The sequence below is a fragment of the Pongo abelii genome, chromosome 12, assembly GCF_028885655.2.
Source record: "Pongo abelii isolate AG06213 chromosome 12, NHGRI_mPonAbe1-v2.0_pri, whole genome shotgun sequence".
Classification (NCBI taxonomy): domain Eukaryota; kingdom Metazoa; phylum Chordata; class Mammalia; order Primates; family Hominidae; genus Pongo; species Pongo abelii.
Genome location: NC_071997.2, coordinates 38,057,134 through 38,084,404, shown reverse-complemented (window position 1 = coordinate 38,084,404; position 27,271 = coordinate 38,057,134). Strand labels below are relative to the sequence as shown.

The 27,271-nt window shown below is 36.5% G+C and overlaps 1 protein-coding gene across 2 annotated transcripts; it reads right to left on the bottom strand.

Annotated features, from left to right (window-relative positions):
• Positions 1 to 404: 404 nt before the first annotated feature.
• On the bottom strand, positions 405 to 27,271 carry SLC5A7 (solute carrier family 5 member 7). 2 transcript variants are annotated; one of them, XM_024242566.2, is made up of 9 exons: positions 27,190 to 27,271; positions 25,639 to 25,867; positions 21,815 to 21,928; positions 20,903 to 21,058; positions 16,027 to 16,175; positions 12,355 to 12,498; positions 8,197 to 8,350; positions 5,722 to 5,939; positions 405 to 4,177 (listed from the first exon to the last, which is right to left on the bottom strand). In XM_024242566.2, exons 2-9 carry the CDS (start codon positions 25,814 to 25,816, stop codon positions 3,548 to 3,550), a joined length of 1,743 nt encoding a protein of 580 aa, XP_024098334.1. In that variant the 5' UTR covers positions 25,817 to 25,867; positions 27,190 to 27,271; the 3' UTR covers positions 405 to 3,547. The 2 variants fall into 2 exon arrangements, with proteins under 2 accessions (XP_024098334.1, XP_063569610.1); XM_063713540.1 differs by lacking the exon at positions 27,190 to 27,271 and having other exon boundaries at positions 25,639 to 26,061.

Here is a 27,271-nt window from a genome sequence, read left to right as displayed (position 1 = left end):
CAATTTACATTTGTTTTTGAGCTATGACATATATTGCTCCAAGACTTACGTGAGGTGCAGCGTTTCCACTTGGCATTTGCCTGTCCTCCAGTAATGAGATGGTTTATTTTGATTTCATTGCATAATTGTCTTGAAGCACCATATACATTTAGTTTAAGAGAGGGCCCCCAAAAGCCAAATTTAGACAATGATACCCTAAATTGACCAGCACAATTTAATACATTGCCATTACACTTAAAGCACTTACACAGTTGCAAATATACTTATTTTAAGCATAATTTTATATAATAATTTGACAGATAAAAATATATGTTCTAGAACCATTATATGCATCTGTCTGTGAAGTAGCAAACTTACAATAAATTATACATCATACCAGTGTAAATTTACATGAAGGCTAAAACAGAAAAAGAAATCATAATTTATGTTTAAAGTATAATGTTAATTTATTATTTCCAAGTAAAAAGAGGAATAGCCATTTTATTAGATTCACTTATTTTAAGTTTATATTCATTTCATATTCACATAAAATTCATTACTTGTGAGTGTAGCAATGAAGTTGTATTTTGATGCTGAGTGTTTGAAACAACTTGTTGTTGATATTGCAGTCCAGCTACAAGCTTGCTGATTTGAATATGTGTGGGAAAACAAAGCATTTAAATTACTCAATAAATATGTTACAATCATATCAAAAGTATGAAAATAAAATATATGTTTTCTTCTAATGTTTTATCCACAGGTATTGCCTTCCAAGGTTAATATAGCCATTGTCTAAATGTTTCATTTATTTTATTTTCATTTGAGGGCAGGTTTTGAAAATCAGGTCTACTGATTGAAGCTGGAAGAACACGTAAATGTCTGCATTACTCATTATGTCAAAACAGAGCACATGATGGGTACAAAATATACTCTTGCACATTTCACAGCTTTGTGATACAACTGTCTTGGAAATTGGGTGGAAATTTATGCACAAATGTGCATAAGTAAAGACCTTGTGACCGTTGTTTCCTTCCTTGCAATCTTAAACTTTTTTGTACTTAAAAATCATCTTGCTAACATTTAGCACATTTGTGGATTAATAACAAACTAGTCTTTTATATACCTACTTTGAGGGTGGGTGAGGAATAATGGGTTAAATACAATATAATATTATTTCTTGGCTTAAATTATTTAAGTTATCTAGTTTTAGTACTTTGAACAGGGCAAACATTTTCCCCGTTTCCGTCTATTGTGAGACATTGAATTACATGGAAGAAATTTTTACTGTTAACCTTCTTTTCCGCACTGGATTTAAGTGTGGTTGTTGGGACAACTGTTGCCCAACAGAATGGTACAATGTAAAGAGACCTGTAGAGAGACTATGCCTCCCTGTTGCATTATATGGCAGTATGAGTGAGGTGTTTCCTGATGCACATGGTGGAAGTCTGTGCCTCAGCAGGTTGAGACAGATGCTCAGGGTGACAGGATGGATAAAAACCACCATTCAGGTAGCATGCTGGGAGCATGGTGCATCTGGGATAATGGTGTTTGCCAGGAATTGTAGTCTCCAGCAATTAATTACTTTTATGTGTCAAATGTTTTAGTATCTGCAGTTTTTCTTTAATGAATTTCTTGCCCCTTTCTTTTTTCAGTCAATACCTGAGAATCGTGGACTCCCATACTTACTGGCTCCAAAAATATACTCCTTCCATGTACTCCATAGGGTACTGAATAGATTCTGAGAAAATAGATGAATAAAAGTAATTCTCTTTTCATTTAGATATATATGATATTCAGTGAAGATTTTGAATGCAATGTAATATTCACCATCAAATTTTGATAAAGCACTGAAAATATGAGACATGTAAAATTATTTAATTTCCTCTTTTAAAAATTATCCTAAACATTAAATTCATGTTTAATGATAAAGATGTATTATTTGATGCTTTGAGACAATTACAATTAAATCTTACAAAAGGAATTCTAGAGTCAAGATACAACTTTTATTCTTAATGCTAGACACTAAGTTAACTTCATTTTGTTCATGAGTTGCAGAAAAGAAGTGTTTTTGAAAAAGAAGTAATTTAGTTTCAACAATTCAGACTGACTTTCTTTATGGGATCAGATTCCCTGATTGCTTTTCAGCTCATCACTTCACTTTGCTTTTGTAGACATGGCTCCAGTTATTTCTATAATGTGTGACTGGTGTGAAAACACTTGAAATGGACACAAATCATTACACATACACACAGACACACACGCGTGTAGGAGTGTGTATGTGTAATACCAGAAAAGGAGCAAAATAGTATTTAATGACCAATCTCATGAATGTTACCTAGACATCAAATGTTAAAATTGATGGCTTCTTCACTTTAGGACGTATTTTATTTTCTGCTTTCTTCTACATTTTAAAATTCACTATGTACTTTTTGTAGTAGTTATTTGTCTAGTCTCTAAGACTGGCTTATGTGAAAAAGTGCCAAAGAGGAGATCCTGTAACACTAAATCTTCCTATTAATGAATAACTAAAAATTAGTAGAGTTTGTTTTTTTCTCATTTTACTACTATCAGGAGGTGTTGTGGGGGCTTCCCATAATAAGTATTCAATGAAATATATGTAAATTTAGCAGTGTGCCTCTCATTAACCATAAAAGATGCTGTGTAGCTACCTCTCCTTACATAAGGCCCAATTTCACTTCCAATACTAACTTATGTATTAATTTAGATATTATTTATTTTATCATGGGGCAAAACTTTATATACTTGAGATAAAGATAAAAATGTACTGTTCTTCCTATTACTTTCTGTTTAATGAACTTATTGCTTTAAGGTTGCTTAATAATCCTTCAGGTACTCTTGTTTATGCATATAGTAGCTATGGAAACATACAAATTAGCCCAGTGCTCTTCTATAAAGATGGATTCTGTTTTCCTATCACCTTGCACATGAATAAATGCCAAAACATAATTTTTTGTGTTTTCTTTGCCCGTGCTCAGAATATTACATGCCATTAATAAAAGAATAATAAATTGCATATTCAGCAAATGTTATAGTTCAGAACATGGAAGAAGGGGTTAATCATCACACTATGAAAAAATCAGCTGGTTAATTCATTGCACCATTCAAGGGAGTGACTGAAGCTATTCTCATAGCTTCAGTGCTATAATGAAACTAGACTCATCAGTGCATTAGCAAACAAAGTTTGTATCAAAACTATCCAATTTCCTTTTTCTTAAGCTCTTTCACATCTACTTCCTTTTATCATAACAAATATAAAACCTCTATTTGGCCCTTTGTTCTCTAAGTGGAACTTTATTTATTTTTTATACCTAGCAAAACTATCTAGCATCAAAATCAATACTACTATAGATGAGAAACAAAGTTGTTGCTTTCATAGGTGCTTCCTTCTAGCTTGGCTTGTATTTGTGCAATTGCACTTTATATGAATTTTTACCCTCCTGAACATTGTTTATATTTTTAATATATTTTTGTATGCTGCATACCATCTCTCCAGAACTACCCTATTATAGTGTTCTGTTTGCAAAAGCAGTATTTTATTTAGATGGGGTCACTGTAAGTTATCTTCAGTCCCAGACCCTTCTGGACTGGAATCAACATCAAGGAAGGCCTCTTTATTGGTGAAAGTTGAGCTGAGGGTCATGCTCTGTCGTGGCTTCACAAGTGCAAGTTCATCTAATTTAATATTTTCATTTTTGACAAGAATTGTCTTATCCATGTTTTCTTCACTGTGTCTTGCAACAACAGCATCAAATACATCTAATTTAGGTGGCAAGGTTCCACTTTCAAATAGATATTTGGCTAGATAGGAGATGCAAATGTTGGTTAAGAATGACATAACCATGGCAAGTGTTTTAAATGGAAATTTCTGATTATATATACCATTATCATCAGGGTAATAGCCAGGGTAGAAGATCAAGGGCTGAAGATACAGATATGGCTCCCCTCCAGTTATTCTCAGGAAGAGGCCAGAAACATAACCTGCCACGGCCCCATAGGTGTTGGTTCCCTTAACAAAGAGTACACAAAGCAGCTGGGGGAAGATAACGATGTAAACAAGGTCAGAACTGAGGTACCAGAGCCCATACACAGTCTTCGTCAGCAAGGCCATGGCTGTTGCAGATGCTCCAAACACAAACACTGTGATTCGCATAACCCAAACGATTTCTTTGTCCGAAGCCTGTAAGAAATTGCCACAGTGTCAGCTTTTTGCACAGTGTCTTGGCTCATTTAGGCAAAGAATGAGACACATTTTTTGCTTCAAAACTGCTCTAAAGAATTCTCCTGGTTCAAATGGCTCAATCTATGGGAAAAACCAACTACAGCTACAGCACCCAAAGCAAACAATCAGGGTGACTTCCTGGGTGGACCTTTGGGAGGGGTTTCTATATACCAGATGCATGACACACAGGCCACCTGAGCCTTTTCCTGAATGCATAGGGGGAAAGGCAGGATGAGCTAACATGGTGTCAGGGAGGTATAATAAAGCAAGGGAGGATTTCCTCACTTTACATATTAGGGAACAGTTCTTATGTGTCATTGACAGAGCACAGGCCATCCCTAGTTTATCTCTTTGTAGAAGTGCTACCATCTTTAAAGCTAACCACCTTCTGGTGCTCTTGAAAAGACACATGCACAAGTATGTTTATTGCAGCACTATTTACAATAGCAAAGTCATGGAACCAACCCAAATGCCCATCAGTGATAGACTGGATAAAGAAAATGTGGCACATGTACACCATGGAATACTATGTGGCCATAAAAAGGAATAAGATCATTCCTTTGCAGAGACATGGATGAAGGTGGAAGCCACCATCCTCAGCAAACCAGCACAGGAACAGAAAACCAAACACCGCATGTTCTCACTCATAAGTGGGAGTTGAACAATGAGAACACATGGACACAGGGAGGGAACAACACATACCGGGACCTGTTGGGGGGTGGGGGCGGTGCAAGGAAGGAACTTAGAGGACGGGTCAATAGGTACAGCCAACCACCATGGCACACGCATACTTATGTAACAAACCTGCACATTCTGCACAAGTATCCCACAACTTAAAGTAAAATTAAAAACAAAACAGAAATGCCTTGTCCAAGGAGTTCCTTTGGTTAATTAAAAAAAATCAAATAAAATCAAAACAAAACAAAGCAAAAGCAAAAACACTGGGATTGTTTTGTTAACTAAAACCTAGAGAGAGGCAAAGCTTTAATCAAGCAAGAAGCATGCTGTTTTGCAGCCACTTTGATTCAATAAAGAAAATCAAATTGAGAGGATATCTTCCTGCAAAAGGGACTTGGGAGTGCAAGTATTAAACAGTTCAGAAGTTACAAAAATACGTGTGGAACAACTTACTATGCCCTGCTTCCACCAAGATTCTCCAGTGTCATAGAGAATTTAATTATACTAAAAGTCTTGCTGGATAGTTTAGGTTTCATTACTCTTTCATCAGAAAGACAAAAAGGTTAAATGATAGCCCTGTGACTGTACCTCTTGGGAAATAATTATATTGATTTGTTCCCTTTAGTATTGACATGAATAAGAACATATATTGATAGCATCCATTCAGCATAGGTATAATTTGTTATTTAATCTCATACGCTTAAAGTACAGTCAGATTTAATGTAGAATATTAATAAATATATAATACTGTATATACAACAAATACAACATCAGCAGCAGCAAGAGCAATGCTAGTAAGTGACAGGTTGAAAGAAACTTCTTACATTTTGTCTGAAGGAAAGCTGGTAGATGTTCCGTGCAAACATGGAACTTGCTGACAAGATGGAAGAATCTGCTGATGACATAACAGCAGCAGAAACGGCACCAAGACCAAAGAAAGAAATGTACACAGGGCAGAGATACTGCAGAACAATTGGTAAAATCATGTCTGCCTCTTCTGTAGTCTTGGGATCTGGAAGCCCATATGCAGTCTGGTTCCAGTCTGTTGAACAGAATCAACAACCATTACAACCACCAAAGAACCAAATGTTCTTTATCCATCTGGGGTCATCCTACTTACTAGGTTGTTTTGAAATAAACTCAGAATCATATACATTAGTCTGGTGTGAAGTCCGTGTGCTGGTCAAGTGGAAATGTCTTATATCTCCTGGCTTCTAAAAGGTATTGGTTATAATTAGTGTTATTCACAATGCCTGAACAGACACTGGTGGTAAGATATATATTTCCTTTCTGCAATGACAGTGTCACATTGCCTAGAATCATAGAAAACAAACTCTCATAAACAGAATTCTAGAGTATTCCTTCGACCACTTGGAAATGTGGTGGGACACTCACTGTTTCTTCTTTAAGGCTCAGTTATTCATGTGTAAATGAAGAAAGACAATAGTAGGGCTATTCTCAACCATCATCTCTTTGTACATAAACTTGGTTTTGAAGCTGCCTCAGCATTACTTTTCTCCTATTTCCACATTGCATAGAATTTCACTAGATTAAGAACAGTCCCTTCTTATTGAATAAAAAGTAAAGTCATGTGGCTGAAATTTTCAGGAAGTTTTGGTTGTGGGTAGGGTAAGAAGACTTGAAACACAGATTTATCTTTGAATACATAGCTTCTGTACTGGTTAGTTGTAGCATGTGTTGAAGAACTATGGAATCCTTAAATGTTCATTAGCATAGTTGGCTTTTTATTTGCTGAACTTTTTTAATATCATGATCATTGGACCAAATAGGAATTGTTCTCTTTGGATCCCACCATTTTTTCTTCTCTGATTTTCTATTACAATTGTCATCAAAGCCTGCTTACATGCAGGCAACTTTGTGGCCTTAACTGAGATGTTATGATAACAGAAATAACAAGCAAGAGTGTGTATCTAATCCAAGAAAAAATAGACTTAATGCTGTTTCTGTTAGCCTGTGTTCTTACAATAAACACACACACACACACACACACAGAGACAAACACACACACACACACACAGAGACACACACACACACAAACACACACATGTCCATATATGTTTTCTGCTTGTGAAAGAAATACCATCCTTTTTTTTCAAAGACAAACACTACATACCACCTTTGTCAGTCATCTTTACATCTTTTGAAGTGTTTGTCTCCTGGAAGAACAACTGGAATGGAGAGTGTACACTATGAACCAGGACTGCTCTCCTAAAAGTTAAACAATCCAATAAAAGACTCTACTAATTGAAAGTCAAAGTTGCTATAGGAACATCACCCTGGACCACCTTTACAAAATACAACAGGGCAAAAGGTGAACTTTAATCATTTTATTACCTCTACCCAGAAGATGCTTTCGAATTTGGATTAACATGATGTATTTTCATTGAGTGCTCTTAAAAGTTACAGCACAGGAACATAATGGTCAGGAGTAATTAATACATTTAATTAAATTAAAGATGAGCTTCTGAACATGTTCTACATAGAGTCTAACAGGGAGATAAACATTTCATAATGCTCTTTTTTCAAAACCATTTTTTAATAAGTTATTCTCTAAGTGACTTTGTTTCTTAGTTTGTCTTGACCTAAACACTTATTCATCGCTTTCTTCAAGAAAGAAAACTCCTAATTAAAAACTACTAAAGATGTAAAGCAGAAATCTCAAGTTCAAAGTGATCTTTAGGGAGGTCATGAGGATGACAGTAAGCTTCTCTGACTGTGACTCTCTGGCTCTCAACTCACCTAGGGGTTTTAAAAGAACACTAGTGCCCATCTCTATCTTCAGTTATTAAAATAAAATTCCTGTGAAGTAGGCCAGATATCCGTATTTTTCAAAGATCCCCCCACCATTCCCCAGCTGATGTCAGCATGCACCTTGGTTGAGATCCACTGCTGACAGGAGTGCATATAAAAGATGGATAAATATACCAAAACTGGGAGGAGGATGTGCTCATCAATATTTCATAGTGGAGTGAGCAATCAAAAAAATTGGAGACTGGGCACAGTAGCTCACACCTATAATCCCAGCACTTTGGGAGACCGAGGCAGGTGGATCACCTGAGGTCAGGAGTTTGAGACCAGCCTGATCAACATGATGAAACCCCGTCTATACTAAAAAAAAAAAAAAATACAATTTACTGAATGCTGTAACAAATATATAGACATGAATGTGATGAGAAAGAATTCACTATGTGGAGGTAAGAGGGAAGTGGGACAGAAGGGTGTCTGGGTGGGGATTGGTAAACTAACTGGCACATGTGGTGAAGCTGCAAGAGACTTACCTGTTGATGCTCCAATGGCCCCAATGAGTATGGCTGGGACAGCCATCACCAGGCACCCGAAAGCTGCCAGGAAGGACAGCACTTGAGCATAAGTGGCTGAGGATGAAGAGAGAACCCTCTGGAAGTACGCTTGCCATGGGATTCCACCCAGCATCTGTGTGGGAAACACAAGGATGGAGAGTGAACTAGAGGCAAACAACTATTTTATTTTTTTAAAGAGTATTATTGCAATCACATTTAGAATCATAAGTACAACTTAGAAGTATTAAAAAAGTGGCATGTAGCCACAAATATCAATTAGTATCATTATGTTTGCTATGATCTGGTGTTTATGTTCCCCCTAAATTCATGCATTGAAATTTTGATCCCCAAGGTGATGGTATTAGGTATCAAGTTGGCAACTTTGGGAGATGATTAGCCCATGAGGGTGGATTCCTTATAAAAGGAAGTCAAAGGAGTTTTTTTCCTTCCACCATATGAGGAGGCAGCAAGAAGGTGCCTTCTATGAGGATGCGAATCCTCACCAGGCAGTGAATCTGCCAGCACCATGATCTTCCCAGCCATGTGGAAAACTGTGAAAAATAAATCTGTGTTGTTTATAAGCCATTCTGTTTATGATGCTTTGTTACCCAACTGAACTAAGACAATGTATCATCAACTTTCAATTATGCAGAATTTCCTGAAGTTCTTTTTGTCTATAATTACATACAGCAATTATTTCTTTTCATTAATTTACCTATTTTGAACTGCATTTAAACTACCCTAGAGGCCTTCAATTTGTTATCATCTGGTGGTTCTAGCCATCATAAAATATTCTCAAAAAATAATTAAGATTTTGAAAGTATGATATTTAACCTGAATCAATGCCAACCCAAAATATTTATACACTCCAATCATGTGTCAGGCAATGTAATGGCTGCAAGAGCACAAACATGCATAGGCATGGTTCTTTCCCTGGAACTTACTTTCTACTGGGAGAGTCAATGTATGTGGTGTTTTCCACTGTGAGCATTGCAGAGTGCTCAATGCAATACAGCTGGTATCAAATAAAATACTAGAACTTCTATGTATGTTCATTTTACTTTCTACCTAAATATTGTATGGTTGCTTTTATTAAATGATTTACATCATACATTAGTACAGAATATATAAGCAAATGATAGATATACATACCTATATTGGAATGTGCTTAAATTTCTTACTGAGCATATACAATCAAAAATGTTTAAACTATAATGCAATTTGTTGCATGATATAAAGAGGTCTGCATGGGAATTAAAATGATAAACCATTAATTATTTGCGATGAGAAAGAGGGGGTAAGAAGAGAGAAAGGGTAGCTGCATGTTAACAGGAAAACCTTCAGAAATGAAGTGCAGATTGTCCATAGGCTTTGAGAGCATTTCCACAGGTGGAGATGGAGGGAGAAGAGAGTACCTGAGAGAGAAACTAATAGGAAAAAAGCAAATAATGACAGTGACCAGGCAGCTGAGACCACTGGGTATTTGGTATGACGAGAGGTCAGTGAGTGAGGCAGTGGTTGGAGGAGAAGCTGGAAACATACTTTTGGTTAGATTACTGCTACTTCTCTTCCTGGCATAAAGTCAATATTCAATAAATATTGGTCACATGAACGAATGAACGAATTGATAAATGAGCTTGCCATAGCACAATGTATTGAGGTTTCATTAACTGCCTGTCTCTGTCATTGGGCTCTGGGTTCTGGGGACATCTGTCTTATCATGGTCTCACCTGGGCTAAGCAGAGTGTCTGTTACATAGATACCATAACAATCTCCTTCTTATAAAAGTCATATATGTTCAAAAGTAATTAAAGGAAAAAATTCTAAAATTCATAACCCCATTCCTCAAGTCTATATTCTTCCAAAATATTTTCCTTGCATTTTGTGACCTGTTTTATCAATATATCATTAACATCTTGCGTGTCAATGACTTGAATGGATTGATACATCATAAATTACATACTCATCACCTTGGACATTTAGGTCATCAGAAGTTTTTAAGTAGGGTAAAGTCTGACTTCATCTACAAACAGAAGCTCTCATGATATAATGGACTGAATATTTGTCCTAAAATTCTTATGTTGAAACTCTAATCCCAACATGATAATATTCAGAGGTGGGGCCTTTGGAAAATAATCAGGTCATGAAGGTGGAGCCCTCATTATGGGATTAGGGCCCTTTTAAGAAGAGGTCAGAGACCTCTCTCACCCTCTTTCCACCATGTGAGGGCACAACTAGACGTGTACAGTCTGCAACCCGGAATACTGCCATTTTTAGAACCTAATCATGCTGGTATCCTGGTCTCAGATTTCCAGCCTCCAGAATTATAAAAATTATATTCTGCTGTTTATACATCACCCAGTCTATGGTAAATTGTAACAACAGCCCAAACTGACTAAAGTAGGTACTAATATGGAAAGTGGTCATGGGGGAGTAAGAGGTGGGCAGGCTGCCATCAGGGAGATGAGTGGGGGTTATCATAGTAGACCAGGTAAGGAATACAGTCTACCTAATAGAGAGCAAACATGGGGACAGTGGGCAGGTTCCAAGTGTGACCGGGAGATACACTGACAGTATCATTAGCAGGACTTGACAAGTCATCTTCATGTAGGGGATGTAGGAGAGACAACTGGAAGATCAAGACCATTGATGCAACATTTCAAGGCTGATTTCTATAGTTCATTCATTTATTCAACATGTACTATTTCATTTTAACTTGTCTTATAATTTGAATCATGATATGACTAAGTCATATGATTTTTTAGAGCTGGAAGAAATTTAGCCATCACTTTATATGTCTTATTTTAAAGATGAATAGTCTGAAGACTAAAGTGTGGTGTAGGGGAAAGGACTTTGAGGTCTTAATATTCTATATCAATCTCTAACTCAGACAATGATGTGATTATTGACAAATTGCTTAATTGTTCTAAGTCTCATCCTCTCTATGATGTAACCATAAGCACATCTACTCTGCAGGTATAGTTACAGATACATATTTACTCTTATTCCTCCAGTTCATGAGTTTAAGCCATTCCAGGAAAAAGCCAACAGATTTCTCAACAATCCTTAGGCAAAGAAGCCCTCCAGTCCAGTACTGGAAACATATTTTTGCCATATTTTCCCGCCCTTTACTAGAAAATTTTTTACTGGAAAAGACATATTCACTTTGAGTGTTGAGGTAATGCTAAAATTCAGCCATGTGCCATGATCACAAAGTCATACAATATTGCCAACCTGCTACAGAGAAAACAAAAATAACCAATTTCCCTTTAAGCTTAATAGAAAAAGTAATCATTTCTTTTTTTGAGAAGATTTTTTTTTTTGGTAGAAATAGGGTCCTGCTATGTTGTCCAGGCTGTTCTCAAACTCCTGGCCTCAAAGTGAGGTTTCCACCTCAGACTCCCAAAGAGCGGAGATTACCGGGGTGAGCCACCACACTCCGCCATAATCGATTTCTTACATTGAAATCAAATACAGTGTGTTATTTTCAGGCCTAACTCCTCTAATTAGCACAGTCATAAAATCTGGTCAGTTCTTCTGGTTGTTCCCTCTTGCCTCAATGGGATCGGCCATTATCTCTTCTGTGTCTTCCTCAAAGTGCCTGCACCTTTGCCCCGAAGTTCTGCCTGTTTTCAAGCTTCCTCTGGCTCCTGAGGGCCTCTCTCTTGGCATCTTTCCTGAGTGACACGTGCCTTTCCAACCCGCCTCACTTAGGGCCTCTAGCACTACTAATTCACTTACTCTGTAATTCAAGAGTGAATGAGAGACTTATTTCATAAGTTAGGTTTCATGCCTTAATTCAAAACACAAAATGAAGCTTTTACAAGGTTTTGCCTTCAGGTTGGGGAAAGTCCTGGGGGTAGGGCATGTTATTCCTTGACTTACATCACAACGGAAATGAGGACACACCACACAGGACACCTCATGCTGTCCCCTTAGGGCCTCATTTGTTCTCCACCCTGACACTGCCAGCCACGATAGTCCGGCCCTGGCTCCACCCTCCCAATAGAAAGTCCTCAATTCAGAAATGGCCATGAGCCCACAAGCACATTTTTTACTATGAATATGAAAATCGTGAAAATAAATTTGATTTTAGGAACAATTAGATCACATTCCTCAGGTAAGAGCATTACTTACCAACAACAGAAAACTATCAAGCCAAGAGTAGACTTCAGATGAGTCAACAGTTCCCAGCCACGGCTTTTGGTATTTGGTATGCACAGCAGTGAACCCGATGTCTGCGACTGCAGGATGTGACAATGCAAAGGGGACGCTGATCCACTGCAACAAAAAGTGACACTGGAGCCCTAGGCGATGGTTTTCAACTGTCTGATATATGCAAGATTTATACACCTCACACACTGCACAGCTCAGTAATTCCTCTAGTTCAGACAGAGAAGGACCAGAAATCATGTTCTCTGTTTTTTGTTGGGCACCATAAAATACTGATTTAGATAAATTAAAATAACACATTGACTATTTCTATGCTTGATTATACCATGTCATACAAACTACAGCAGCAGCAACATAAAATCTCCAGGAAGAAAATATTATATTTGAAATATCTGTCAATCTATCTATGTATCTATCTGCCTACCTATCTATCATCTATCTATCTCTGTCTATCTACACACACACACATACGTAAATAGATAGGTAGCTATTGAGATATATATCCCCTTGTGTGTGGGTGGGGGGAGGAGGGGAGGGATGTAGATTGTTTTTGTTTTCCTCTTCTGTTAAATGTTGGGTAACACAAACTTGAGTTCTAATAATGAATTGTATTTCTCAGCTGCTTGGGAGGCTGAGGCAGGAGAATTGCTTGAACCTTGGAGGCAGAGGTTGCAGTGAGCCGAGATTGGACATTGCACTCCAGCCTGGGCAACAGAGCAAGACTCCATCTCAAAAAAAAAAAAAAAAAAAAAGAATTGTATTTTAAAAAAAAATAAATAAATGGGTGCCGAGCACTATGGCTCAGGCCTGTAATCCCAGCACTTTGGGAGGCCTAACTGGGTGGATTTCTTGAGCTCAGGAGTTCTGGACCAGACTGGGCAACTTGGGCAAAATCAGCCGGATGTGGTGACATACACCTGTAGTCCCAGCTACTCAGGAGGCTGAGACGGGAGGATTGCTTGAACCTGAGAGGCAGAGGCAGCAGTAAGTGGTAATTGAGCGACTGCACTCCAGCCTGGGTGACACAGCCAGATCCTGTCTCAAAAGAAAAAAAAAATTGCCAGGCACAGTGGCTCATGCCTATAATCCTAGCACTTTGGGTAGACAATGTTAGAGGATTGCTTGAGTCCAGGAATTCAAGACCAGCCTGGGAAATACAGTGAGACCTGGTCTCTACAAATAATAATAATAAACAAAATAAAATAGAAATTTTTTAAAAATTATATTTGAAATGTATATCCATATAAAAGTGTGTGTAGACACACACACACACTTTTATGTTTTCTGTGAATTAGGGAAAGATATCCATTCCTTAACGAAAAGATATCCATTCATTAAAGTAATAAGAAAATATGTGATTAAGAAATATATGGGTGACATATAAGCCTTCAAAGATGGGCCCAATACTAACAGGTGGAAGAATAAAGAAGGAAGAGATGTTTAGATGGAGCAAGTCAAAGAGTAGAAGAATATATGGGGTGTGTCTGTGTGTGTACACTCGCACCCACATCTGTTGGTGACAGGCTTTGCTGACATGGAGTAGCTTGGGGAAATGGGAGAGATAAAGATGGATGTGTGAAGAAAACTCAAATTGCAAGCTAAAGGAATTGTATTTTGTTTTTGCAGGCAACTGGAAGCTAGAAAAAATTCTGTTAAGTCTTAAAAAGTTTTCAGTGGAATTTATTCTGAAATTTAATAACATAGACATGAATAGTGAGTTTAGCGAAAAGGAAGAGTCAGGGAAAGTGGTAGGTGATTTCAATTCCACCTAGATGAAGGCCCGAAGTAAAGCAGTGACATTGGGAATGAAAAAATATCGGTACTAAAAAGGATTATGAAGAGCAAGTCAACAACCCTTACAAGAAGGAGAGAGAGGTCAGAGAGAGGGAAAATGAAAAGAAAAACCTCAAGTTTACAGTTTTGGAGCTCTAGGGGTGATGATAAAATCAATAACATTAGAGAATTTGAAAAAAGAAGATGGTCTAAGGGGTAAGTTGATTAATTATGTATGCTCATACAGCAATTAAAGTTTGGAAAACAACATTATTTATTCTTTTATTCAGCCAATTTAATAGGGCCTTATCTAGTAACCAACAGAACTTCATTCCTTATCAATTTGGCTAAATTTTGTGGCAGAAAAAATATTCTAACATATTTGCACTGTCATCTCTACACTTGTATACTTGATTTATGCACCCGTGGGTTTTAAGTTCTAGTTTCATACAAAGCAATGAGAAATCACATACATCATCAATAATAGGTTCATTCCCTGGGGTTGTGTTTCTTGGAATACCTAGTGCATCAGTTATGAGAGCAGTCATTGCCAAACCAACCTGGCTCCTGACATTCTGAAGAGTGATTTATTTCTATGTTCCCTATTTTATTTCTGGAAGTTTATGTTGATGCTAAGGAAAAATCAGAATTTCAGCATGGTCCACTTAATTTTGGTAATTTAAATACAAAATAGTGGGAGTCCTTGAGCAAACTAAATATTCTCATATTCAGTTACAATATGAATGGATGAAATCCCATGAAATGCAAATAAAATGTCTAAGGAGAAAAAGAGAAAATACTATAATCTTTGCTAGCATATGTAAATTTATAGTTAAACTGCACATCTAATTGTAGTCTGTTTTTTAAAATTTTTCCTCTAAGATATTATTAGAGATGCTGGAAAGTTTATAAAAAGGAGAGAAGGGCATGAGATTACTTCTTCATTTTTAATTTCTAAGTGTCTAGTGTCAAAAGTAAAATGTAATGAAATGCTTTATATTGTAAGATAAATAAATAAAGATGAGGAGAATCAAGAGTACTTAACCATCCTTGGGAAAATGAATCATGATCTCTAGTGTTAGGTTGCTCTCTCCGTGGCCTTCGCAGGAGGGCATTGCCCCTACAGAATCTACAACTGGGATAATATGTGTGTATGATGAGATAATGTACGTGAACCTATGATAACCCTAGCCCAGCATGGACACTCGAGTTTTTATTCTTCTTTTGATACATCTTAGGTATTGAATACTATATGCATAACTATACTCTTTACATTTCTTCAACATTGACTAAAATACGTTCAGACACACAAAAGTGCTTTTAATATAGTGCTAATAATACTAATAATACTGTCTCATAATTATAATAAAAACAACAGATAATAAATCTTTCTGGTGCCTTATATAATTAAGAATTTTTTTTGTTTTTAGACCACAAATAGTGATGATTAATATTTGAAATCCACAGTTTTCCAATGGGATCATTTCTATGTCTTATGAGCATTCTTAGGATTCACCAACTAACATAAAGGGAGACTTATACAGGTTGCCACTAAGGTTTGAATTTTGTTATCTCTGCCGAGGAAAATGGATTGCCTTAAATACTAAAAGGAGATCATGCATAAGTTTCCATCAAATCTAGGCATTAAGGAAAGGAAGACCTAGACCTTTCTAACAACCCAATGGAGAGCACACCTTTCTGTCAAATTTTATCAAAATGATGAGTTTTTCATCTAATTAATTTATGGAGAAATTTGAAATTTCATATAATATGTGACATTTCTACTCATTTTTAATGAGTTGGTATAAAATACATTACCTTTTACAGAAAAAAAAGAGGAGAATCTTGGGTGCTCCCACTTACCAGCCCCACAAAAATGCAAAAGAGCTGAACGACATCAGTGTAGGCCACAGAATAGAGCCCTCCCACCAGTGTGTACAGAGTGGCAATGAGCGCAGAGATGATGACAGAAATGTGCACATCCACATCGATGATCACGCTGATGGTGGCTCCTGAAACAAACAAGAGAGTGCTGTGGTCAAGGTGCCCAGACAGGTTCTGGGCACCTTGTATAAGGACATAGTGAAAGTTCAGTGATAAACAACATTTTTCTCTCTGTCATATGAAATGCAGTGGATGATAACACCTAAAGTTAATTTTTATATTGAAATTTGTATATCTTAATAAATTCAGTGAGATACATACTTTTGCTTTCTGAAATTACTGGTTTGCTAACTTATTTATTTGGAGGACACACAGATCCATGGTATGGTTATGGAAGACCCTGAATTACTGAGAAATTTAATTACATTACAAGAACTCAAAATAATTTCACTATCTGGAACTCTGACTCAATCAAATACAGCCATGTGTTGCTTAACAATAGGGATGTGCTCTGAGAAATGTGTTGTTAGGTGATTTCACTGTTGTGCAACTTCACAGTATGTACTCACTCACAAATCTTGATGGTGTAACCTGCTACACACCTAGGCTACATGGTATGGCCTATTGCTCCTGGGCTACAAACTCGTGCAGATTGTTACTGTACTGAACACTGTAGGCAAGTGTAACATGATGGTAACTATTTGAATATCTAAACATCATATCTAAACAGAGAAAGTAACAGTAAAAATATGCTATTATAATCTTATGGGACCACTGTCATATATGCAGTCCATCATTGACCAAAACGTCATTACATGGCACATAACTGTATATGAAATACATTAGTCACATCTATGAAAAACACAAGGCTTTCTGAGAAACATGATCACCCATTTCCACATTTTACAATTAACATTCATTTGCCACTTTGCATTTACTCTGCCCCCTACTGGCCTTTGATAGCTAACAAATGGTTAAGGCAGCAAAGAATTGAGAAAAATTTGTAGGAACAAATTATCAAATTGATAAATGTTATTAATCAATCTCTCCCTCTTTAATTTGCGACAGATCACTCTTCTTTTATTTAATTGGTAGAACATACCAGTCCTGCTCCTAGGATACCAGTATACTGAAGAGCCTAAGATTTGAATATCATATTTTTAAATAATTTTCATCATCAACATTTTAAACTTCTCTTAGAAATCAAATTTATGTTTCTCTTTATAACATTATTTATTGTGTTTATTGGTCCCTATATTTCCACTGAACATATTGAAGTATGACCAGTTTGGGCCGCTGTGGTTCTTGGACTGACAGTTCATAATTCACTTGTTGCTTTAGTAGCCTTTTCCCTATTGTTCTCAAAACTATACAGTTTACATGTCACATTATTAAATGCATACATGTAATGGATTGGTGAATTTATGTATCATCAGTTGCAGCCAACTGAGTTGTCTTACACCCTACCCCCATTCCTCAATTGGCATGCTAGTAGTATATGCAACCCACTGGAGATGAAACTACATTATCTCAATATAAGATGTGTTTATCCAAAATACCAGTAAGAAATAGTTTTCAGTGCTTTTGCTATGGTGATAAAATAAAATTATTTTCCGGAGTAAAGATCCATTAAAAAGAAAAATCTAGTAAGAAGGTGGAGAATGAAGACAAGGATGAGAGATAATTATAGATGAGTGACTTTAGATAACTAACTGAGATATTGTTTTATAGATATTTGAAAAGTTAGTTTTTCCTGAGATCATTTACTTCTAATTGAAACTTTACTTGCAACTCTTTGTGGTTCTTTTTTGTGTGTGTAGTTCTCCACTTTAATAACACTTCTAAGCTATATACCATGAATTATGAAAAGTTCAATTATAAAATAAAGATTAGCTGACTAAAATCTCAAAGATTTGGGGTCCTAGTAGATGCTGTCACTTAACTGTAACTCAGAGATATTAGAGACGTCAATCGCCTCTCCAATACCACTATTAAAATTGAGATAAAATTTTCTCTAAAAGATTTTCTGAAAAATTAAATCAATTGTAAGTAAAACAAAGTGATACTTTGAGGTATACTAGGAAATATTAGTCAACTCATGAAGCTATAAAATAAGTATACTGCAAAGCTATGAAAATCCACTGAACTTGAGCTGTTAGAAGTATAAATACACATTTCTTCAAAAAGTTGTAAGATGTCAATTTCTACCAAGAAGATAGTTTAAGATTCTCCTATGTTTCAATGGTGAACTATACACATTCACAGTAAGGTGGTAATAGATCTTATATATTCTTGAATATACCAAATTATTTGTAATAAACCTAAATTTTAATTAAGTCCAACTATTACTTTTTATTTGTGTAAATTTAAAGATTACAGGTACAATGATGTTACCTGGGTATACTGCATAGTGGTGAAGTTTAGACTTTTAGTGCTTTCATTACCCAAAGAATGTACATAGTACCCAGTAAGTAACTTCACACACACACACACACACACACACGCACTCTCTCTCTCTCTCTCCCAAAGAGTTCAAGCAATAGCAGCAATGTTTTTATATATGTTGTTTGATACATGTGAGTGTTTAGAAAGATACAGACAATAACATATTTTACATATGTAGTCATGGATTAGGTAATAATGTTACCATCAATGATGAACCACAAATACATACATTCTCATAAAATCATAATGAAGCTGAAAAAGTCCTATTGCTTAGTGACATTATAGCTATTGTATTACAATTGCCTATAGTATTCAGTGCAGTAACATGTTGCACAGGTTTGTAGTCTAAGAGCAATAGACTATACTATATAGCCTGTGTGTGTAGTAGGCGCTACCAACTCGGTTTGTGTAAGGACACTCTGTGTTCACACAACATCAAAATTGCCTGCTGATGCATCTCTCAGAATGCATCTACATCCTTAAGCTGACTGTATATTGTAATACAGGCACAAACACAGACACACATATATACAAAACTAATTATAACAAAGTTCACAGTTTCGTTACTATATTTTATATTTCCAAAATACTTTAGAAGCATTTGCTTATTAATTATATTCTTTCTTCAGGGCTCTGTTACATAAGTTGATCTTTATTCAATGAGTGAACATTTTGTATTTTGTTATATACTCAGCCCACTCCTTTTTTGATACCTCAGCAGGTAATTTGTTCTTAAAATTAACATTTTTTGGTGTTGAACACAATGCCAAACAAGCCCCCAGTGCAACTCAGCTAATGAGAGTCAGGTGGAAAGGGAGGTGTAGTTTTACACGTAATATCATTAGAACATAAGAGCAGCAGTGGGTGTGGAGTATTATTATCCAGCACCAGAGAAGTGCAGCATTTTCCACCTAGTTGTTTCTTTTTTTTTTTTTTTTTTTTTTTTTTTTTTGAGACAGAGTCTCGCTCTGTAGCCCAGGCTGGAGTGCAGTGGCGCGATCTCAGCTCACTGCAAGCTCCGCCTCCCGGGTTCACGCCATTCTCCTGCCTCAGCTTCCTGATTAGCTGCTGGGACTACAGGCGCCCGCCACCACGCCTGGCTAATTTTTTGTATTTTTAGTAGAGACGGGGTTTAACTATGTTGGCCAGGATGGTCTCGATCTCATGACCTCGTGATCCGCCCGTCTTGGCCTCCCAAAGTGCTGGGATTACAGGCTTGAGCCACCGCGCCCAGCCCCCACCTAGTTCTTGCTGTATTTTATAACGATCAAATACTCTTGTTTCTGCAACAGTCACTCTGTTTTATAGTTGGGAATCAAAAAAATCCTGACTAACCTGCGGGATGAAATTGGATGTGCTGAAGGCGGGGCAGTGCACACCTTTATGGGGAGCTTCTGTCTCCCAGCTGCCTCAACAGCCTCAGTCAGGTCCAACATTCTCAACTGGTCCCATGTGGTACACATCTAAGCCTGTGTCTCTAAGGGTAGATTGGAGCTGAGGAGACGCTAAGGCATGGGCAAGCTTTCTCATGTAAGTTATTGAGAAGACATTTAAACTGAAGGGGAAATTCTTGTTACATTCTACCGTACTTCAATTTTTCCACTACTAAACCATAACATTGAACTTTATAATATCAATTTATGGAAATATTTCAAGTTTGTAGTTTTGCTGTGTGACTTACATTATTTACCTATTCTGTCAGCAGAGGGTTGGTGATATCTCACTTCTCTAGGAATGTTATTTACTGCTGGAACTGACTCTGTTTTATATATGTTTTTAATTAGACATTTTATTTAAAAAGTCAACATCTCTAAAAATATTAGTGCTTTTAGAATAACATGCAACACTGTTGTCTCAGGAGTTTAGATAGTTTTATATTTGTGTTTATGCCAATTAACATGGCAGTTATTAGAGGGAAAACAATGGGAGGTAAAAAGTTCTCAGTTTGCAGGAAGAACACTTATTGGAAGAAATTAAGATATAAATCATTTATTTAAATTTATTCAACACCAAAAATATATATTAGTATTCTCACTAACCCCTGGTTCATGAATCCTTGTTTTAAACATTTATGTTAAGTAAACTGCACTTTTTAGCTATGCTTAATTCATTATTCTTTGTTCAAAATCATATATGACTCATAAAAGCAAATTGGTCATTATAATTCATAGTTATTGGTCTAATGAGGCAATTCAAGTATGGAAAGTGTAGTTGAGGTTTTATTTAACCTCTGCCACCATATTGCAAGTAAACGTAGAATTTCCATTAAGCTTTTATGCATATAAATATGGTTCAGTATATGGTTTTAATAAAAATGTCCTCAGAAGCCAAGGCTGAAGAAAGTAAGGTTGTGTATCTGATGTTTAGTTAACTACAAAGATGCAGCTAGAACAATTTAGCTGCTCCTTACCCAAAGCAGAGAAAATTGCTGCAGCCCAGAACATTTCTCCCATCAGTGCAGGGATAAACAGGAGTCCGCCCATGCGTTTTCCATAGATTTGCTGAAACGGGTCTAACATGGTCACATACCCCTTTGAACGCATAGGTTTTGCAAAGAACAGGCCACCTAAAAATGAAGCAACTGTTTAGGAGAAAATAAAAAAAATGTAATATAATAGTCTTTTACTATGCTGCCATTTATCAAGGAAAATGCATTTTCCAGAACACCTGTATGGATTGAGGAACAAGTCTGCACACAGTACCAACCTACTATAAATATTAGGTTTAGCAATCTAATGTAATTTATTTAGTACACTTACCATTGTATGTGTCCAAAGGACAAGTGGGATCATATTGAGGTATGTGAATTGAAAAACATGAACCAGCACATTGCTCACTTAAATGCCTCAATGCATTTCTATCACTCAATATAGCATTTAGAGGTTTTGAATAAGCACAGATTCAATAAAAGCCTTTTGAGTGCCCAAAAAATGAGGTACCTTCTGTTATATAATACTTTTGACCTCTTATTCATTTGACTTGCTAAAAGAAATACAGGTACATTTCAAGTTGATTCATTTTTAATGATATATCCATACTTATTTTGAAAGAAATAAAACATGATTATGTCAACAAATTCACTGTGCTGATAGCCACAGGTCCAAAGGATTTTTAAAATATATTCCTAACCAAGAGATCAAATAATCTAAGCATTAGTGTTCTGCTACTTACCAGTTTCTGGTAATGACTCCTTAAAGATCTCTGGGAACATTTTTTTTACAATGGTTATTCAGAGTGTTTGACTTGTTATTCCACTTGTTATTTATACTCTTGTTCTGTATACTTTACCGAGTGAGTCACTGAGATTTGCACTTTCACTTACCTAAAATCAGACTAAGAGAATATCCAATTGGTGCCTGAGCCCAAGCTAGGCCATAACCTGGTACATAAACTGCTTCAGCTGTGCCATTGATATACCCTCCTCCGACCCAGGTAGCTGAAACAGAATGAAAAGTGAGGGAGTGATGCTGTCTTACCTGTTATACCCACATCTGCCTGCCAAACCAGTGGCTACTAGAAGTTACTGAGCACCTGAAATGTGACTAGCCTAGATTGAGTTGTTTTAGGAATATAAAATAAACACCAGATTTCAAATGTTTTTTCTTTCATTAATCACATGTTGAAATGAAAACATGTTGAATGAATTGAGTTACATAAATTATATTATTAACATTAATTTACCTATTTCTTTTTGTTTTTAGAGGTTTGTAGAAAATTTAACGTTATGTTTGTGGTTCATATTATATTTCTATTGGATGGTGCTGCCCTAGATGTTTTCTAAATGCATGGAGTCAGCAACATTTTCATGATATTATATGTAATATAGTCTGAGGTCATGGGGTAAAATTTCTTTATTTCAAGGCCCTTCCATTTTAATTGTATTAATGTTTTTATACTGTCCTCACGGAGTGGTGTGCATGTGTACGTGCATGTGTGGGGTGAGTTTGTGGAAATGTGCTTTTCACTAATACAGTCTTTTCTTGAACACTCTGGGGATATCAGAGCTTGCAAATCTTATCTCCATCACCACTAAGTTGTACTTACTACCTTAAATTATTAGGAGTGAAGAGAGGATCGAGATGACACTTCTACTACAAGGTGTCCAAAGTGAGTTTAAATGTTACCTTAAGGCCTAGACTACCTAGCATTCAGAAGAAGGTAAAATGTGAACTGCATACATACTTGCAATTCTATATTTTAATATGGATTTTTAGTAAGATATTTACTATTTGACAAGAAGTAATGAAAAATGTCTTATTCAGATAAATAAAATTTATGTAGCACAGTAGCTGAGGGAAGGAGGTCAAAGAACCAAAGAAAATAAGTTTTGACTTAACAGGTTTGAGCCAAGAATGATCTACAGATTAATATTTTTCTCTGAATAGACAATGTAATACTAGCACCATTTTCTCTGAGGAAACAGTATAATATTGAATCCTTGCTGAAAAACTAATGTTGAAGAGAACACTAAATCTTTGCAGTTTACACCTTTTTGAGGTTACAGTACAGTCAAAATGTTCTAAACAATCCTTATACAGAATTTGTGTAAAGTTATGATGGTCACAGGTCGGTAATAAAAATTTATCAGATATGAGGCTGAATTCTAGATTGCATCATCCCATTAGGAACAAAATTTAACTCTGATGAATTTTCCAAAATCTCACAGTTAGAAGTAAATGAAATAATATCTATACAAAACTACCTAGGATGTGTTTCTATTGTGTTTATGCCAAAATTTATCTGGCTTTTAATCTAATACAAAGCAAAGAAGAGGGAATCTTAGGGTTGACATAAAAAGATCTTCCTACATAGGAATTTTAAGTACATTTAAATGAAAAGTTTATATACAAAATCCTGGAAACAAATACATATTTAGCAATCACTCCCACCTTTGCAGTAGCTTTTATACCCAGTGTTAACACAAATAACAAATGACATTTGTTTTCTTATTCTAAGCCCTGCTGAAATTTTAAAAATGATTTTTTTTTCACTATATGTGTAACCATGACCTGAAGAAATGAATTCTTACAGGCAGAAAACTTGAGACTTTATCTTTCTACTAGGCAACTGGAATTGCTAACACATCAATGTTTCACTGCATAAAGTAAATGGTCTGATGGTCTTACAAGCACAAAGATCATGAGTGATCATTTGTCATTGTGTAAGTCTACTGTCCCTTGTCCAAAAAGAAAATTGGTGCCTGAAGCATTGCAACTATTGTGATATAGAAGTGAGGGCTTGGCTACTTACTAAGATTTAAAAGTCCCCTTTATAAATGAATTTAGTCTCTTCTATAACAGCATTTACTCTCCTTGTTTGTATATTTTGTGTCAGATCCATGAGTGAGAACACAACCTCTTAAACTATATACATTTTTAAAAGAATCAACATTTTTTTAATCTCTATTCTTTGTAGAATATATCCAAGTCAATCAATCTGGCAAGGTTAGGCAGTATGGTTCAGATTTTAAATGAATTATGATATTGACCAAGGTTATTTTGAGTTCTGAGAAAGAAAAAAAAGTTTTACAAACTGAGGAAGATCATGGCCCTTTATAAAAAATAGCATCATTCAAATATTTTCCGTTCCTTTTAATAGCTTGTTAAGTTGAAAAAAAACATTCTAAATGGTAAAAACAAAATATAAAATATTATTTTTATGACCACATTAAACAGAATATTAAATGAGAATAATAGAGAGCTATAATTATTTTCAATAAACAACATATTTTGGTATACAGCAACTTTCTTATTCTTTCTACAGTGTTTACAAACTGTGCACCTTTTGAAAGAAATAAAGTGAAACTAGTTACAGGGCTGCATGTGGCACAGCATGGGGTGGTCACCAGCATGACCACCGGAGACCTGTGTTTGGTTCTGGCTCCAGCCCTAGTCCTTGCTAACCTTGTAACCCGGGATCTCCACTTAACCCCAGATGCTCATCATAATGCTGTTATAAAGACCAAATGAATCCACGTACAGTGGGTGAAGAGTTAAACAAAGATAAAATGTCAATGTCTGAAAGGTAAAACTGATGGCTCACATAGAACACTGTAAGTTTCAGATTGCCAAAGTCAAGGGGTTCAGAACATGAATGACCTCTCCCCAGACTGGTTTGGTAAACTATCTGATATACACGGTGAATCATTTTAAAATTGCCCTTCGGGATTGAAATTGGGCATCACTTGATATAATTTCCCATGGGATATTTTTCCAATGAACACTCAGAGTTCTTGCTATGTTGCAAATGTTTAAAAGCTCTACTAAGACTCTATAATGAAATATGTGTTGTTAGTGCAACTGTATTAAATATTAAACATATAATTTTAAGTTGATGTTTTTCAGAATTATTTTCAACGACCAAGAAGAATATAAAAAAGAAACAAATCACCCTTTAAACAGAACCACCGTAGTGCAAAGTAAGATAGAATATCAGCTCCTGCTAACATAAAGAAGGTTTGAATGAGAGATGACTACAGATGGTGGCCTGGGGATTCCTATGAGGACACGCCCTAGCTTTTCCCTTTTATAACAAGGTTCATGAAATCTCTTTATTAGTGCTGTGGAGTCATAACATGTGATTGTCTTCCTGTGAGGAATTAGTTATTAAATGAAAGAATTAGGTTTCAAAACAGGGAATCACTCAATTGGGAATATTATCACCCCAAAATTTATTTATGCAGATTAAAAACTATCACTAGATGGTATTCATTGGCACTTATTTAAATCTCAAAGTCACAACTTTATTCATGTATTACTGAACACATTGAGATGCTGCCTATCACATTAATTAGCAGATACATAGCTTGTAATACTAGGACAGCTTCCCATTCCCCCACCTCTTTGTTTTTACTCTGTTTCCATCTGCTCAACAGCCCAGAGAGCCAAGATTTGTTTCATGGCTGTTCAGTCCAGTGATTTATTATAAAATCATTTTTGTTCAAGTACTACTGAGTTGAAACCAATTTATTTTTAGGTTTTAAATGAATAGAAAATTATTTTAAAATATATATAACTAGTGAACATGAAGAATCCCCAAAGGACAAAGACCAACATTTGCTTTGTCACTCTGAAGCCACACGCTGCACACTCACAGATGCCAAGGAAGGGAGGACTGCATGGAGCCGGCGGCGGCGTCTGAACGTACCTGTCATGGTAAATCCACCAACCAATAAACCAATATCTCGGCCACCAACTATGATGGCTTCACTGCGCTCTTCTGCGCTGCCACTGTTTTTGGTTCTCCAGGCAGCCCATATTCCAACCAGCAAAATTAGAAGGTAGAACACGATGATAGCTATCAGTCCTTCCACATGGAAAGCCATTTTTATCTAATGATCCAGATTCTTCTGCAGCTGGCTACTTCATTAAGACTTCTGAAGAAAATACAGGGATGCATTATAAATCAGTCAAGCACACTATGCACATGTAGGCAGCCAGGAATAAACCAGCTGGCTCATACGAGATCCTGTGCCACTCACAGAAAGAGTACAACCCTGAAACCACACGTGAAACAGGCAGTTACCAATAAGTGTCCACTACATTATCCTACTTCTGTTTAACAATTTAACATTATTTTGAGTTTGCCAGAAACAGAAAAAAATAGAAATGTAGTTTAACAAATGGAATCATAATCCTTGTGTGTTTCATACATGCTTTAAATTTAAAATTAACCTGTCGTGTATATCTTAAGTCAGTAACTGTCAAATCATTTACAAACAGTAGGGCTGTATTTGCGTTTTGAATTAAGTTACTCTTCTAGAATTATTTATTCTAGAAGTGTTAAGTGTTTCATAAATGACCATTCTGAAAATTTTAAAATATCCATTAATTTATTCATTCTTTTATCTGTCCTTTCAAACAACTTCAGAGAATGGCTTCAGTGGTAATCTGATAAAAATCTGAAAAAATCTTTAGAAAAATCCAATTCAAAAACACATCAAACTCCACATTTTCAACAAGTTTCTGTAGTTCAAGTTACTATAACAACTAAGTATGTTTTTTGTTGTTTAAAGTGTCCATTCTCTTGATCTTCTTCGCCCAATATCCTTCATTCAATTCATCACCCCCATTAATGGTACATACAGGAAAAGGTTTTGTTGTTGTTGTTGCTGTTGTTTTAAACACAATTGCCTAAAAGCACAACAGAAGCGTCAAAGATATTAAAATCAAGACTCTTAGAAGACAGATGTCAAGTTCGAAAGCATTCACCTTTTGAAATTCTTGTTCCCTTTTATTTTTATTTTTTTACCTTTGTGACCACGGCTGTTCCATGAACCCAAACTCTCAAGCACAAGTTTCTGGGGGAAACTCTGATATTTGTGCATGCAGGTGGGTGAAGAGACTGGGGAAAAGAATCAGCCTCTCTGGAATTTAAAGGAGGCAAAATAAGCGCCCGCGGGCTGGGTCTTCTCTGCCTTTGTGAACAACCAAGCAGGCAAGTTCCTCTCCGCAGCAGCCCGATGCTCTCCCGGCCCCCTGCGGCCCTTCCTCGGCCCCCTCTACCCATCTCCTGCGCCCAGACTTTGCAGCCTCTTGCACCCTGACAGCAACGGTACCAGACAGCAAACCCGCCCTTGCATCCCACCGAGAGGGAAAAACGCCGCGTCCCTCCCCTCTAAAACCGCCCGGGCTCGGTGCCCAAGGCGTTTCCGAGGGTGCGGGCCTCTAGGCGCAGGAATGCCCGCTGCGCTCCTACCTGGAGTGGTAGCTGCACGCGAAAGCGCTCCGCCCGGGGCCGCCGCCCCCTGGAACCGCGAGGGGTGTGGGTGCGAGGGTGC

What these genes read in the sequence shown, in the direction of transcription:
- SLC5A7 (XM_024242566.2), bottom strand. Translation starts at nt 25,816, where the DNA reads ATGGCTTTCCATGTGGAAGGACTGATAGCTATCATCGTGTTCTACCTT. An exon ending in TTTGCATTTTTGTGGGGCTG is followed by an intron (nt 12,499 to 16,026) that starts GTAAGTGGGAGC and finishes TTTTTGTTGCAG; the next exon opens with TGGATCAGCGTCCCCTTTGC. An exon ending in TTGATAGTTTTCTGTTGTTG is followed by an intron (nt 8,351 to 12,354) that starts GTAAGTAATGCT and finishes TTTCCCACACAG; the next exon opens with ATGCTGGGTGGAATCCCATG.